The sequence below is a fragment of the Crocuta crocuta genome, unplaced genomic scaffold, assembly GCF_008692635.1.
Source record: "Crocuta crocuta isolate KB4526 unplaced genomic scaffold, BGI_CrCroc_1.0 scaffold3, whole genome shotgun sequence".
Taxonomy (NCBI): Eukaryota; Metazoa; Chordata; class Mammalia; order Carnivora; family Hyaenidae; genus Crocuta; species Crocuta crocuta.
Window position 1 is genome coordinate 5,957,607 of NW_027529934.1, and position 15,575 is coordinate 5,973,181.

The 15,575-nt window shown below is 54.1% G+C and overlaps 1 protein-coding gene across 1 annotated transcript in view; it reads left to right on the plus strand.

The window, feature by feature from the left end:
• QSOX1 (quiescin sulfhydryl oxidase 1) overlaps positions 1–15,575 on the plus strand; it is a gene marked incomplete at its 5' end in the record, with an annotated part of 32,764 nt that overhangs the window by 504 nt on the left and 16,685 nt on the right. Inside the window, 3 exons of the mRNA XM_077763356.1 lie at positions 6,769–6,869; positions 14,981–15,044; positions 15,185–15,202. Coding sequence (XP_077619482.1) covers positions 6,769–6,869; positions 14,981–15,044; positions 15,185–15,202 — 183 coding nt within the window. The remainder of the gene's footprint in view (positions 1–6,768; positions 6,870–14,980; positions 15,045–15,184; positions 15,203–15,575) is intronic.

The following is a 15,575-nucleotide window of genomic DNA, read 5'->3' on the forward strand; positions in this document are numbered from 1 at the left end:
CACCCCCCCTCCCCCCGGGGCCGACCCCTTCCACCTGTCCGGCCGAGGGCCTCTCCCGCCGGGCGCATCGCCGCGCCCACCTCTTTTCTCGGCTCCCTGGCACTTCTCCCCGGGTTCCAGCCTTCAACTCCGTTTTTGGCTCCCGCGCCTCCTCGCTCCCCTCGGCGGGCGTGCCGAGCTTCTCTCCCCTCCCGGCGGCCTGGGCCCTCACACCTGCTCTGCTTTCTTGCCCGTCCCCTGCCGGCTTACTGCCCCCATCCCTGCGCCGGGGTCCTTTGTTCCTCCTCTTGCTCGGCCGACACCTTAAGGCCTCTTCTCCCGTGGCCGGTGGCAGCCCCCTTCCTCTCGCCCAGGGACCCGTCTTGCCTTCCTGCGGAGTTCCTGGGCTGCTGTGGGATCGGCCCTGGGGACAAAAGGGACTGACACTCCGTCTGCCGCCCCCGCAGCCCCTTGGCTAGGTGACCCAGCTGCTACATAGACTTCTTTTCTTAGTTCTACTTTGGAGACAAGAGTTTTCCTGCCTGGGCTCCAGGCCTCTCCTGCTGCCTCCGGTTCATTAGCTTCTGGGCCACATCCTTCTCTCTCTTCCCCTTGGCCATGCATCCTTCCACACCCTTCGGCTTTAACCAAACGAACTCCGAGGCCTGACTGAAGACAGCCTCTGGGTGTGTGTTTGGCCCTTGCTCCGCGTTCTTGTTGGCTGGGCTGACCACTCGTCCCATATTCCCTTGATTCTAAGAGCCCCTCATTCATTTACTAACAGCCTGAAGGGTAGAGAGATCACAAGACCACTAAATGTACAGAGATTTAAAGGTGTACTCTGTTGCAGAAATGGTAAATTTTCTAAAAACTTAAGACTAGAGCTGAAAAAATATGGTAATAATAGTCACTAATATGTACTGAGTGCTTACCATATGTCTGACACCTTCCTAGGTAAGTACACAACACGCATTATCTCAGTTTCCTTTCCACAATTTAAAGATCTCTGTGCGTTCACACATCTACCCTGCCCAGGGTAGTGGGTGTTTGGTGAATGGGGTGGTATTGATTTGCTGCCTCTGAATGGAGCTACTTCCTGATTGTGGTGCTAGGGCCTCGAAGGGCCCCTGAAGGAAATGGTCATTGAATGAGGGCATCTTGGGGAATAGGCCTCTTTCTAGAGAGAGAACTAGAACATTTGTTTCCTTGTTGTGCTGTTGGTATTTCTTGATAAACTCAACCATTCGCGGTGGAATGGTGCATTTGTAGGTGCTGGTTTTCAAACCGAGGCCACCACTCCCCTTGAGCAGCTTGCATAGCGGTGACTGAAGTGGCTTGCTGGAGAGGTGCATACATACACCTGTTAGCCATATGGTCGCAGAATGCTATTTTTAATAAAACTGATAAACCGTTTTAACTCCAGTGTACATGTAGTGTACATGCCTCTCTGGTCCCATCAGTGGAATGTGCCATTTCTTAGCAGCTCTTCACACTATTTCAGTGATGTCAACACATCTGGTCAGGGCGGGAGGGAGGAAGAAGAATGTTGAACATGCAGCTGGCTGGAACACCTCAGGGGACATTAGGTGTTCAGGGAACATTGTGAGCTTGAAAATCACAAAAATCCCCAGATCTGTTTCCATCTTGAGGCTGTGAGAGGTCTTTAATGGTTGCAGATGAACCCAACCTAGAAGACTCTTCTATCTTAAGAATGTTGGAGGGAAGGTTTAGCTTCCAGCTGACTCATGTGTTTGGCCTCTTGCAACCTGGAGTTTTCCAATGAATTGCATAGCCAGACACTGACCCAGCTTACTCCTGGATGAGGGTTGCCACTTCCAAAAGGGGTCTTTCCCTAGTGCATAGAGGGACAGCCCTCCCCTTAAAAACGCGAATCAAAACTTAATCCCAGCAAGGAAAATGGAAGCCTCAAAGTGTGTGGAGATGAACCACAGTCAGTGGGAAGTAGGAAATTGAGGTAGGAACCAGAGTTCTCCCATGAGCCACGGGGATGGGTCACCCCCCCTTAACAAGATCGCGTGGGAGGATAGCAGTGGCCGAATCTGGTGTCAGCCAGCTGCCCCACTCCAGTCCAAGGGGGAGGCCCTGCTGAGAAGCCAGGGTTATTCTCACATCATCTCTGTGTTCCCGAGGTTCCTTGAGAAAATGGTTGTGGGCCAGCAGAGGGCTCAAACACCATCAGGGCCTGTGGGAGTGTGGTCCCTGCCTCCTGCCAATGGGATGAGTATCTGGGGTAGGAGCAGTGAGAGTGCGGAAGGTCAAGGGGTGGGGGGAGTTTGCAACCCTGCCCAGCTGGCCTCGGGCATTTCATCTGACTGGCTGGGGCTCCTGTGTTCGGTGACTTGTGGGGGAGGTTCTCTGGGGCGGTCATTGCCATGGGCCAGCACACTGGCTTCTAAAGATCCCGCTTGTCCCTTCCTATTCCCAGCAGCTCTTATTGTGTCACCAGATGTTTGGGAAACGGACTGTGTTCATTCTAGATCTTCATTACTCTTCACCGGCTAATCAATGAGTAAATATCTGCTGAGTGGCCTCTGTGTGCAAAATGACCTCTGTTGTTTAGTTTGGGTTTGGGAAGTGAGCTACACACAGTAGGAGAACTGGCAACAGTAAGAATCTGTGTTTGAAAAAGGACAAGGTAGTGGCTCAGCCATTTGTTGTAGGCATTGATGGAAGGGGGAAGTCACAGAGGCTAATCTGGTTGCCAGAGGCCATGGTTTAAGCAGTTTACAAACTTAATAAGCCTTACACACTTTGCTAAAGGCCACTATTACCTATAATCTTTATGAGAAAATACTGGAGCAATTGATTGTTTTTCGTTTTTAACGGATTAAGTAACTTGCCCAAGACAGTACAGATGCTGGAGGAGGTTCTTGAGCCCATCGCTCCCTCTCTAGAACCTAGGCAGGGGGAGAGGTGGGTGAAGGAGGAAGGGTACAGGTGGGAAAATGGCTTCCGCAAAGTCACTGAGATGACATTTATAAGGCATGGATGTTTGAGTGACTCTGAACATATTGGTTTGCCTCTTTTTTTTCCCCGTGGTGTAGACCACCTCTCTTGCTGTACCCCCGTGATGCCTTAGTGCAGAGCCTGGCACAGGGTCGGAGCCCACTGAACACTCGCGCAGGCCAGTGGCAGGATTCCTGCGCAGGCCTCACAGGATTCCAAGTGAGAATGTGGTGACCGGGCGTCCTGCTGATGCCGTGGCTCTTCTGGACTCAGACCTGGAGTGTCAGCCGGGTATGAGGCCTAGGAGAGGCATTTGGTCTATCCCGTGACCTCACTGCCCCAAAGTCTGCAACGGGGAGGCAAGGATGCAGTGGTGACAGCATGGCACTGGCTAACTCCCTGTCAGGAGGACTCCCGGAGACTTGGACTTGGATGGGGGGTCCCATTCCAACCACTCGACTTGACTGGCTCTTGGTGGTTTGGGTGGATCTGGCCTCTGTCTTAATAGGGGCTTTCTTAACACTCAGAGGACCCATGGCCATTTTTCTTGGCAAGAGTTGGTTGCCATTGAGCACTTGAACAGCTCTTGAAGCTGGAAAAGAGAGGAGAGACCATCCACCCTGGCCCCGTTTGACCCGTGAGGCTCAGGAAGAAGACATGTGCAGCTCTTGGTGCTTTGCCCACTTAAAGCAATAAGCAAGTCATGTGGCTCTGGGTCCATCCCCCTTCCTGGACTGGTGAGTGGGCACGGGAATACTGCCTAGCACTCCACAAGGAGCCCGTGACCCCCTCACTACAGGGTGTCCCTTCACTCACCACCCCAGAGACCATAGCCATCCTAATTAGGCTTGTGTCCCCAACCTCCCCTCTCCATTTGCTCATTTACTCTGTTGTTAATAGAGAAATTACTTTGCCAGGGCAGTAATTGCACCAGGAAACTTTTTTATCCCCAAGAGTGGGGCTGGGCTAAAACTGCTAATGTTAGATATTAAGCCTGCAGATTGCCGTGTTTAAGTCACCTGACACTTTAAAAAGCCTCCCTCGCCCAGTTCTGTTCCTCTTTGACAGGAGTGCACTTTACTTAAATGCAGCTCTGCATTACGGGTGGAGCACCCAGATAAGGGTCCTCTGTGTTCCTTGTACTGTTACTAGAATGATGAATGGTCAGGCCTGTGGTGATTAACATCAAACCAGATCATTATATGTCTTTATGGCTCATTAAGGTATTGACATTGATATTCCTGAGAAACCTGCCTTAGCTGGGACTCTCGCACCTGACTGGCCTCAGCCTACCCCTCCACTTCCCCTATGGCTGAAGAGGCACTGGTTCCATTTCATGGGGGAGGTAGAGAATCAGGGTGTAAAGAGAAGGAGTCAAAGCCCTGCCTGGGAGCAAGGGGCTGAGAACTCCCAGGCATCACCTGTCCCCCTTGCCTCCACTACTAACACCCCCTCCATACCACCGTCCCCGGGCTTCCTGGTTGGGAGGCCAACAGAGCAGGTCTCTGTTCTGTCTTGGGCCCTCTTGAGATCAGAAGAGAGGCTTGAATCCTGGGTTCAGATCCCAGATCTACCACTGATTCCTGTGTGCCTCGGGCCCAGCTCTCTGATCTTTTCTTACAGTGGATACCTTCTCACTTCCCTCCTGGGGTAGTTGCACATTAACTAGATAAATTAGGCACACAATGACCTCTTCGTAAACTCTGTACGTATGATACCATCTAGGAGGTGAGAGTATGTGATAGTGACTGAGTGTTTGAGTTAAAGAATTTATGCTACTTGAAGACAGCGTTGTTTTTACATTCTCTCTTTCACGGGGAAGGTTGTGATCAGAGCAAAGAGCAAAAATAGAAGGGTCATATGCTGACCCCGGTGAGGTGGAGAGGGAAAGGAAGTGGGTTGGAGGCTGGTAGCCTTTGGACAACTTGGGGACAGCTTCAGTTGCTTTCCTCATTTTTAAAAAAATATTTATTTATTTTTGAGAGAGACAGAGCGTGAACAGGGAAAGAGCAGAGAGAGAGGGAAACACAGAATCCAAAGCAGGCTCCAGGCTCTGAGCTGTCAGCACAGAGCCCAACGTGGGGCTTGAACTCAACAAACCACGAGATCATGACCTGAGCTGAAGCCGGACGCTTAACCGAATGAGCCACCCAGGTGCCCCTGCTTTCCTCATTTGTAAAGTGGGGGAAATGATGCCCCCCTCCAGTGGCCTTGCTGGAGAGAGGGGGTATCGTGGATGCTCACTGAGCACCAGCTTTCTGTTCTCTCCCTTCCCTGTCCCTTCAGTCTTCGTGTCCCAGGGGCAGTGGGCACTGACTCTGGCCCAAGGGACGGTGGCCTGTACTCTTGGAGAAGAGGGGAGCAGTTGAGGCCTTCAATACCTGCTCAGCCTGCCAGGTGGCTTTGTGAGACCCCTACCAGGGGCCCTCACCGGTGGAAGGACATGAAAGTGCTTCTCTCCCACGCTTTTGTCTAGTTGACTTACTCCTTTGAGAGTAGCCAAGTCTCCCCTGTGGGTCTCCCCGCACAAGGTGAGCAGAGCCCGAGATGCAGAACAGAAGGCGCCAAGCCTTGAGTGTGCGGATGGCCGTAGGAGGCCACCTGAACTTCCCACTCTCCCCCGGGCCTCCCTTGGGCAGGGAAGGAGCCGTACGAGGGAGGCCTGGGGTGCTGTCGCCTGTGATCCAGGCAAAACCCTGTGCCCGGGGAGCTCTGCTCGTGTGCCTTCTCGGGTGACTGGCATTACGCTCCCCCCAGCCCGGGCCTGCTCGATGGAGCAGAGAGCAGAGGGCCAGGGCCCATTGTGTAAGGCCGTCCGTGCTCCCTGAGCACCTCTTGTGTGCTGCGCAGCGGGGAAGCTGGGCAGCGAGGATACAACGTGAGGAGGCGCTTGGGGCGGATGGGCTTGTGACCATCGTGGAGACACGAGCAGGGCCCTGTGCTTATTGCTCACACAGGCCCCTGTCAGCCAACTGACAGGCTTCCACTCCATTTCTGCCCTTCCAGCGGAGCCCATGCTTGGTCCCCAGGGCTGGTCTCCCGTGTGTCCACACCCCGTGAGAGCTCCCTGCCACGTGCCGGGTAGAGAGGTTTGTTTGCTGTTTCACAGATCCTGGGCTGTGGCCCAGAACCGGGCCATTATTTTCTCTGCCTGTAGGTTTCGGCGGAGGGGGGCTTGTGGCCTGGGGCCTGCTGAAGGAGCCGGTGCCCAGGAAGCTCGGGCCTTCCAGACTCTGGCCTCAGGCCTCTTTCCCTGCGGTTCCTGGATTCCAGGTGCCTTTCCCTCCCTCCCCTGGCTTTCCTGCCTCCATGTCTGATGGGGGAGCCGGTTCTCACCACCCCGTGGGCTGCCCAAGCGAGGCGGGCGGACAGCCAGGGCCTCTGGCCTCAGAAGCCTTCTCTGATCATCCACCAGGGAATTCTAAACCTCCCGGGGCATGCTCTCCGCCCTTCTGGAACGGATGCTCTCTAGAGGGCAGCCAGTGTCAGGGCTCTATCCCAGGGGGTTCAAGCTCATCTCACATCTTTCTTCAGCCCCTGCAGCCTCTGTGCCCCTCCCCCACTGCAGAAAATGAAGGAACATAGATGCCATTACAGGACAGTGTCGCGTGTGCTGTTTCACCGTGTCCTAAGCACGGGCTAAGTACAAAATAACCAGACGATCTCAGAGACCCTTCCTGAGGAAGGGGTGACCTTTCCCATGAGAGCCTTAGGGGCAGGTGCTCTGGGCGTTGGTGAGGGTGGAGGGTTACGTGTGGGAAGTAAGCAGGTGGAGGTGGTGGTCCCTCTTCCTTTACCTGATTTCTTTGCTTTTCCTTTCAGACTGGAAGCCGGCACTGCATCTTGCTGCACTGGACTGTGCTGAGGAGACCAACAGTGAAGTCTGCAGGGACTTCAACATCCCCGGCTTCCCGACCGTGAGGGTGCGTGACAGGGAGGGGAGAGAGGGCCTGGCGCTGGCGGCGCGTGCCACCAGCTGCGCCATGCTGCCCCGGCACCCGAGCCCCGTGGCGTCCTCTGACGCTTCTGGCCTTGATCTGCTTCAATCACGGCCTCCGGAGCACCGTCCCTGTGCTTGAACAGACACCTATTGCAGAGGCAGAAAGGGTGTGAATTGAGAGGTTCGTTTCATCTGGCAAGTTCTGCCCTTTATAAGGAGGCCAGGGGCTGATTTCAACCTCTCTGATTTGAGCTGTGAGGTGGTTCTTGCCTAAGCTGGTGAGAACCCTCAGCTCCCAGGAACCTCTTTCCAACTCCTCTCCCTCCCGACCTCCCAGCCTTAGAGGTCTGATCTAACCCTATAAAACCTGACTGGGGCTCTGACCCGCCCATGGGCAGCATCTGCCTCAGGGGGCCTGATGATCCTCCAGAAAATACCAGCAAGCTTCATCCTCATCAGGCCAGTGCCTTGAGTCCAAGTAGCTGAGAAGTGACCCGTCAGGGTAGCCTCACCCCATGGTCAAATGGCGCTGCCTCAGGCCACAGGGATCCCCATCATGGGAGCCAGCGCGTGAGGGCTCCGTCACCCCGGAGCTGGCTGAAAATAGCCTGAGCTCTCCAGCGAGGCCTTGCCTGGCAACCTGCCCACTGTGGGGCAGCAGCAGCTTAATTAACATCTGAACAACTTCCAAGGCTCTCACGTAGGAGGTTCTGGAAAGCCCAGAACAGCAAGGCTGTGCAGTTATACTTAGTGCCGTCCCCAGGGCTCAGCCCCAGCTGTAATCCAATTAGTTCGCTTCCACATTAAAGAATCAGAATCTCTCTCCCTACCTCCAGCTATAAATAATTAGCCTCCTTCTACCAGAATGGCATCTAGAAAAGCATTTCCTCTATAACCATGAAGAAAGATCAGGAAAGGCCTCTGAAGGTTAAAATGCTAAGCATCGTTCCTAGAACAAGATATCCAAACTCAGGGGCCTCAAGTTCCAGGCAGAACCACCAGCCACGCTTCGGCCTAATGACTCCAAGAGAAATGTGTCTAGAAAGCAAGGCTCCAGACTCCATCAAGAATGTCCCGCTCGACCCCCATGTGAGCTTTCTGCTCCTCACACCCAGTGAAATCCTCCTAGGTTCAGGGTTTCCACAGCCCGAGCGAGCTCCTCCGCACACTGTTGTTCCCTCTGGGGGTCAGGCCTAAACCCCAGGTGCAGCCGAGGCTAGGCCTGTGTGGGGAACGGCGTGGTGAGCCAGCACCTCCTGCCGTATCATTAGTGGCAGTGAAGATAGTGCTTACCAGTCATCCCTTGCAAGTCAAGGACCTCCCTGGCGTGGCCATTGCTTTATCCGTGTCCTGAACCATGTAACTGGAAATACTCAGAATTACTTTGCGGGGGGTCCTCTGTTCCTTTGGCTGAGCCAGGGTGAGCAGCTAGTGTGGAAAGTTGTGGGAAAACGAGTGTGGCTGGAAGCGTCCTCGTTCACAGGGCCCAGCCCCTGCTCAGCCCCTGGGAGAGGGATTGGCATCAGTGCCAGGCCGCGTCAGGACCTCCTGGCAGTCTTCTGTGGGACCTGGCTCCCTTTGTGTTTCTGCCTGGGAGAGGCTGGGGCTCAGTGGGTGTGAGGGAGGCGGCCCAGGCCGTCAGGAGGCCCCCGGGCTCCCAGCGCCCGGCCTCCCCAAGTCACGCAGCACACGCAGCCCGAATACCTCAAGAGATTAATCATCTCCTGCACCGCCCTGCTGGCCGTGGGAGGGGAGCTGCTGGGAGGGAGGGCCCCACGCTGGTCGTCGTGACCTTTCCCAGCCTCCACGCGGGCAGTGCCTGGCTGGGCCCGGCAGTCCAGTTGCAGCAGGGAGAGGCACTTAGTGTCCTGTCGTCAGGACTCTGGCCCAGGGGAACAAGTGGTTCCAGCTCCCGGTGGGTCTCTGCTCTGAGGCACTGGCTTTCAAACCTTTTGATGTCATCTACGATAAGACATATACATTTTCCAGTGAGATCCAGAAGTTGCTTTGTATGTGATCACTAAAATGAAAATTCCATAAAACTGTATATACTCTTCCTAAACACAGTACCTGCTACTATTTTCTGTTCCGTTTATTTTTTTTTAACTGCTAGCTATGATTCGCTGAATCGATGTCCCGTCTTACTATTTACTAGGTTGCTCCAAATGTTTGGAAAATGCTACTCAGACAGATTCCAGATCTCCAGAAACTCTGGCCCGTCTAGAGTCTGGTGTGCCTCTGGGCATCCCAGCTGGACTCCCTAGAAAGCAGAGCAGAGCCTAGAGGTCAGCCTGGCTACCAGCGGGCCAGAGAGATAGCCCTGTGCCCCGCCTGCTGCCCACCCCCCACCCCCCGGGCTGGACCTGTCTACACTCCTACCTCTGGGCTCAGGGCAGAGAGAGAGTATCGCTGGTATGATGGAGGCAGACACACATAAGAGTCTGGCCACCCTCAGTTACATGTGTCATTGTCCCTTTCTTCTGTCTCCTACCCATTTGTCACCATTAGCAAACAGTGAGCTTCTACTAGCCCAGCCTGTTTAGCAAACATCTGGCCCTGCAGGGCAAGCTGGCTGTGTCGGGTGCCCATCCGACTGGAGCCGGAGCCCAGCTGGAAGAAAACAAAGGTGTGGGGGAGGGAGGGGCTAGTTGGCAACAGGTTCTGGCTGGCGCTGGGAGACCTAGAGGCTGGATCTGAGGGGACAGGGGCACTGCCATGGGCCACGGGAGTGCCTTCAGGGGGTATTCTATCAGGACCCCTTGTAACCTGGGGTCAGGATTACAGAGAGCATCCGCATTAGGGTGGGAGAAGACAAAAGCCTCCCCCTTGCAAGATTCTGAGGAAATACTTGACGTGGGTTCAAATCCTGGTTCCACTGCTTTTTGTCTATGACTCAGAAAGTTGTTTCACCATGCCTCTCCTTGTCTGTAAGAGATGGGATGCTAATACCTCCACCTAACAGGATCGTGGCCAAGGGTGAAGTGAGGTCTTACACGTGAGAGTGCCAGGGCATCGTGGAGGGTCACTTGGAGTTCAGTAAATGTTACTTGGCTTCCTTCCCATCGTCCGACCTCCTTCCTAAATCATCCCATGGAGCTCCCGGTAGCCCCTCCGTGGGCACCGCCTTTAGGCAGCCCGTCCAGCAGCAGCCGCTGTGGGACTGTCTGCCGGGCGCACGGCACTGTGCTTGCTGTGGGGGGACACATCGAGCTCACCAGCTAGGTGGCAGGCAGTGGGTGACCTGTAGGCAGCAAACGCCAGAGCGTCCACTGGGCCCCCTGAGAACCTCTGCCTCACACGTCAGAGAGGGTTCATGGAGGAAGGGGACTTCCACTCGGTGTTGAAGGACGCATGGGGTTCGGCTGGGAGGAGAGCAGTGCGGGCAGAGGAGGGGGTAGGAGCAGAGGCCCTGTGTGGGCAGAACTGTGTGACACGTTCAGAAGGCTGGTCTGGCTGGAGCAGGGGCTCCTGTGCGGGGCTGAGGCGGGGCGGTGGGGCCCAGGAATGGCAGGCGCCTGAATTCGAGGCTGGGAATGTGGACACCCTTGGGGGGGGGGGGTACCGAGTCTGGGCTCTTACCTTACTGGCTCTTGCAGGAGGGTGGGATGTCAGGGAGGGGGACGGCTGGCTCTCAGAAGGATATGGGGCCCCAGTCAGCAGACGCCTGCGCTCCTGCAGCCCCTCCACATTCAGGCCCCAGCGCAGCAGTGGTTAGGCCTGTGGATCCTTCTGGGATCACCGTAAGATATTTGGAGACTGGGTCATTTTCCTTGAAACTTGCTTTAAAAGCTTGGATTCAGTGTTATCGATGGTCACCACTGGAGTGTGTGCTTTCCAGTCAGCCTTATTTGACCCCTAGAAAGGCAGTTACTCCCTGATATTGGTGTTGCTTCTTGACAGATTGGTAAAGACCCACCTGAAGCCACTTGGCCTCCTGCCTTTGGGGAGATGTGGAGGTCTTCCAGGGACGCCGGAGTTGGGGAGGGGGCCTGTGCGATGTGAGGGAAGGAAAGGGACCGGGTGCTGACTGCTCCCGGAAAAAAGAAAGCTCCCTGATGATGTCTTAATGACCTGTTTCCAGGAGCTGTGGTGGTTTCCCTTGGGGAGGGCACACGCCTCCTCCAGCAGCTGACTTAAGAAGGATGTGTTTTAATAGGAGCACAGAAATGTGCCCTGACTAGATTTTAATATGATTTTCACATGGGCATCTAAGATGATCAAAGGGCAGAGGTTCTCTGTTCAGCTGCACAGATGTCTTCTGGGTACTTCCATGTTCTTGACACCGTAGGGCTTGCAGAGGTGCCAAAGTACAGTCCTGTCCTCGAGAAAGTTCAGGTTTTGGGTCCGTCGTAGCTCAAGTGTAGGGAGGAAAGTGGGCAGTGGGAGGTAAGTTTGAGTCAGGTCCTGGAAGGCCTCGGACCCAGTGGGTTTAGCCATTATTCATCGGTAATGGGGAGTCATGGAAGGAATTTGAGGGAGAATGACACGATCAGACCAGAACTGTGCCACTAAGCAAAGTGGCAACGAGGAACATAGTTGGGGAACGCAGAGGTTGAGTAGATTAAAATGTCTGAGCTCACAGAGGGACAGGTGAGGACTGTTGCGTTAGTCCAGGAAATAGCGGGTAAGCCCTGGTGTGGACCAGGGCAACTAGCCCCGAGGACTGGTGAAGAATCACAGAGGTCAGAGTCACAGAACTTGTCCACTGACTGGCTGGTGGGGTTTGGAGGAAGACAAGATGCTGGTCTGGATAATGGGGGGAGAAAGATGAACATGGGGTGAAATAGGAAAATAAATGGAGAAACAAGTTGGGGGAGGGGCGACTCAGTCTTAGAGAGTTGGGGGAGGGGTAGCACCTGTGTGGAGGGCTCCAGGAGAAAACGGAAGTCTAGGACAGGTGAGGACCTGAGACAGAGGTTCAGATTGCAAATCATTTAGACCAAGTAGATGACATTGGCAAGGGAGACAAACAGTAGACTTGTTCACTCATTCACTCGCTCTTTCATTCAAAAGTATAGATTAACCCTCTTGTTTATGAGAATGCCTCCCAGGGCTTTTTTTTTTTTTTAATGTTTATTTATTTTTGAGAGACAGAGGAAGGGCAGAGGCAGGGGTTGGGGGACACAGAATCGGAAGCAGGCGCTAGGCTCTGAGCTGTCAGCACAGAACCTGATGCAGAGCTTGAACCCATGAACTGTGAGATCATGACCTGAGCCAAAGTCGGACACTTAACCAACTGAGCTGCCCAGGTGCCCCTCTCCCAGGGCTTTTTAAACAGAAGAGTGTTAAGAGCTGATGCATGGCTGACGACTGGGTACAGGAGTTGGTGGGGACATGAGAGGGGAGTCCAGGGCGAGGCCAGAACAAGGGTGAGAGGAAGGCTGTGAAAGTGGCGAAGAAGGTCTGGTCAGTGTCAGGCAAACCAAGGGAGGTGGCAACATGAAGGCTAAGAAAGAGGATGTCAGGAATATATGGTACCAAAAAAAAAGGCAAAACCTGGCCATGGGGCAAAGCACACACTGCAGAGAAAGCAAGGAGGGGCTAGAGAGGTCATTGGATTGGCCCAAGGGGTCGGCTGAGCAGTGGGGACACATGCCACAGCCAACCAGGCATGGGAGTGAAGCGAGGGGCAGTCAGAGAGGGAGCACAGACCCTGCTTTGAGAGGTTTGGCAGTGCAGGGAAACGGGAAGTGCCATAACGAGGCGGAAGGAGGGCTTCTGTCTATTCTCATCCGGCCTCCCTTCCTGTCCTTTTTTAAAAGAAAAATTAGATGAGGAGGATTGGAATCTATTCCTAGGCATCAAGAAGTTGCTGGCAGGAAAGGGGAAAAAGACGAATTAATAGGAAAAAGTTCCTAAGAGCATGAAGTGTAGGAGCCAGAGCCCCAGTGGTGACATCGTCCTGGAAGGTAGATGGGAGGCAACTGAGGACAGAGGGAAGGCTGTGTGGTGGTACAGGGGCACGTGAAGGGACGTGGGAGGTCTTCCTGGGGGTGTGTCCCAAAGTCCCTGTGCATTCCCCTGGGTCAGTCTTGCTGGGGCTCCTGTCCGACTCCCCACTGCCCATGGCCGGCGCCTTCAGAAGGCTCCCCTGGGGTCCAGGAAGGTTGCCTTTTGATGGAGGTAATGTGCCAGCCCCTTTAACTAACGCACCTGCTCAGACCTGGGCGACCTGGTGGTTGAAGAAGGAAAGTTGCCATGCTACTTCTCATAGCTGAAAATAACACCCGTAGCAGTGTTCGTCCATAAATGCCTTCGCATGCTTTCTCTGCTCGATCTCATCACAATTCAGGAACTTTGTGATTGTTTTTACAGATATTAGGATAATGTATAATTTCACTCAGAATTTATTCAATAACCGCAAAGAACATTATTATAAATATACGTGGTGGGGGCGCCTGGGTGGCTCAGTCAGTTAAGCGTTCGACTTCAGCTCAGGTCATGATCTCACAGTCCGTGGGTTCGAGCCCAGTGTCAGGCTCTGTGCTGATAGCTCAGGGCCTGGAGCCTGCTTCGGATTCTGTGTCTCCCTTTCTCTCTGCCCCTTCTCCTCACAGTCTGCCTGTCTGTCTCTCAAAAAATAAATAAATAAGCATTAAAAAATAAAAATAGATAAATATATGTAGCACGTCTCCTCGGATGGTCTTCACCCAGAATAAAAGTTCATATTAATGGTCTTGTCTGAAATGAGGGAAAGTAAAGCAGTGAACAGGAGTTAGGAGCCAGATGAGATCAGAGAAGGAGAAGGGTGTAGGCAGGAAGAAGTGAGTGGCTTCTCCGTATCTTTGTTTTTCCTCATATGGGAGGGTGGGCTGGTGGCCTGTGGATTTTAGCTTTCCGCCTACAAGTGGCTGGAATAAACACCTGCTAGCTGATCAGTGTTTCCTAGCGTTTAAAAGGTGGAACAAGGCAAGGAGACGATAATAATCCTGCAGTTAACATTCATTGATCCCTTACTGTATGCGTCGGACACAAGCACTTGAGGTGTATTATCTTTGACTCCTCACAGCAAATCTTCAAGGTCATCCTCATCTTGAAAATGAGAAGGGAGAGAGGGGCTAATGGATTGCCCAAGGTCACACAGCAGGAGTAGCAGAGTCAGGTCTTGAACCCGGGTCTCGTAGACCACAGGGCCTGCACTCAACCACCAGCTTGGGGTGAGGCCATATGGCCATGCTGTTGCAGACAGAGGCCCAAAGGCAGCTACAAGTGGCCCCGGAGGTCCTCAGGAAGAGGCCTCTTCCTACCAGCAGGCCCTGTCCCAGGCCTTTAAGTTGCTGTCTGTCTGTCTGTCAGGACAACTGAACTTTGTTCCCTCCTGAGCCCAGGGGGGCACGGGCCAGAGCTCTGCCAGCGGCCTTGGCACTGAGGCAGAGGCCCAGATTCTGAGGACGTGTCCCCTGTTCTCTCTGTCTTCGTGCCCAAGGAGATGATAGACTGAGGCTGCAGTGTCATTCGTATAAATGTGGGGAAGAGAACAAAGTGGTGGGTTAAACTGACCTGTCTGTAACAAGACTTGTTTCTTCAGGGGTCTTGGGCTCGCCCTCCACCAGGACCTGAACTGGAGACCCCTCCCCTCATGGAGTGTCTGCTGTGCCAGGCTGGGCGTTCCCAGGGGACAGACAGACACCAGCCTCTAAGCACAGACCACCTCAGAGGGTCGCTTACGTTTTCTGGAGGAAGTATGAAGGGACTTTGTTTATCCAGTTGGGTTTGCCTCCTCCTTTCATTCATGTAGCGAATGTTTTCTGGTCATGATGTGCTAGGTGCCGGTGTGTTAGGATACCACGCATGGCGAGTACACTGTGTAAGTGTCCGCTGCTGCCCGTGCGGCCCTGGGTGCATCAGGGCCATGGGGGTAGGGATTGGATACGGAGACGGTGGGGACAGGAATCCGCGGCCAGGTCCAGGGGCAGAAACCCTCCTGTTCCCCCTTTTACAGGTGAGGAGACTGAGGCTCAGAAAGGTTAAGTCATTTGCTCCAAGTCAGCCCCTTGAGAAAGTAGCCAGGTCCTAGACACGGATCCATCTGGCACCGCTGTTGTGGTCTGGGCTCTGTGTGGTACTGACTCTTGCCTGTGTGTTTGCTTCCAGTTCTTCAAGGCCTTCAGCAAGAATGGCTCGGGAACAGCACTGCCAGGTGGGTGTCCTGAGCCCAGTTGCCCACGCCTTCCTCTTTTTCTTTCTGCTGGGTTTCTGCTGAGGTAGGGAGAGCCTGGTAAGGTCTACAAGGTGAAGGATGTCCCAGGGGAAAGTGGACTTTGTGTTCTCCTGTGTCCTTCCTGGCCAGCCTGGAAGATACCATCAGGAAAAGGAAGCTGGAGAAGCCCTCTGGTTTGGCCCGTTCGGGATCCTGGGAAGAGGGGAGGGTCATGGTGTATCCACGCTAGCCCTTCATGTCAGAATGGGGTTGGCATCCAGAGGGACAGACCTGATAGCCTCCAGGGAAAGCCTCATGGGTCCCAGGTCTGAGGGACTCTTTCCTGTCCCCTCAGGGATGGGTCTCCTTGCGTAACTTAGGGCCACAGAAGAAGACCTCACCCCCAGTGCAGAGGACTGAGCCATGCTGTGTCTCTCAGAACCAGCCTGTGCCCCAGGCCCTTTGTTTCAGAGAAGCTGGCAAGGGCGCTGGGATTCATTCTCCTTCCCTCCTCATGCCGCCACCTCCCCCCCCCCCCATGTCCCTCCT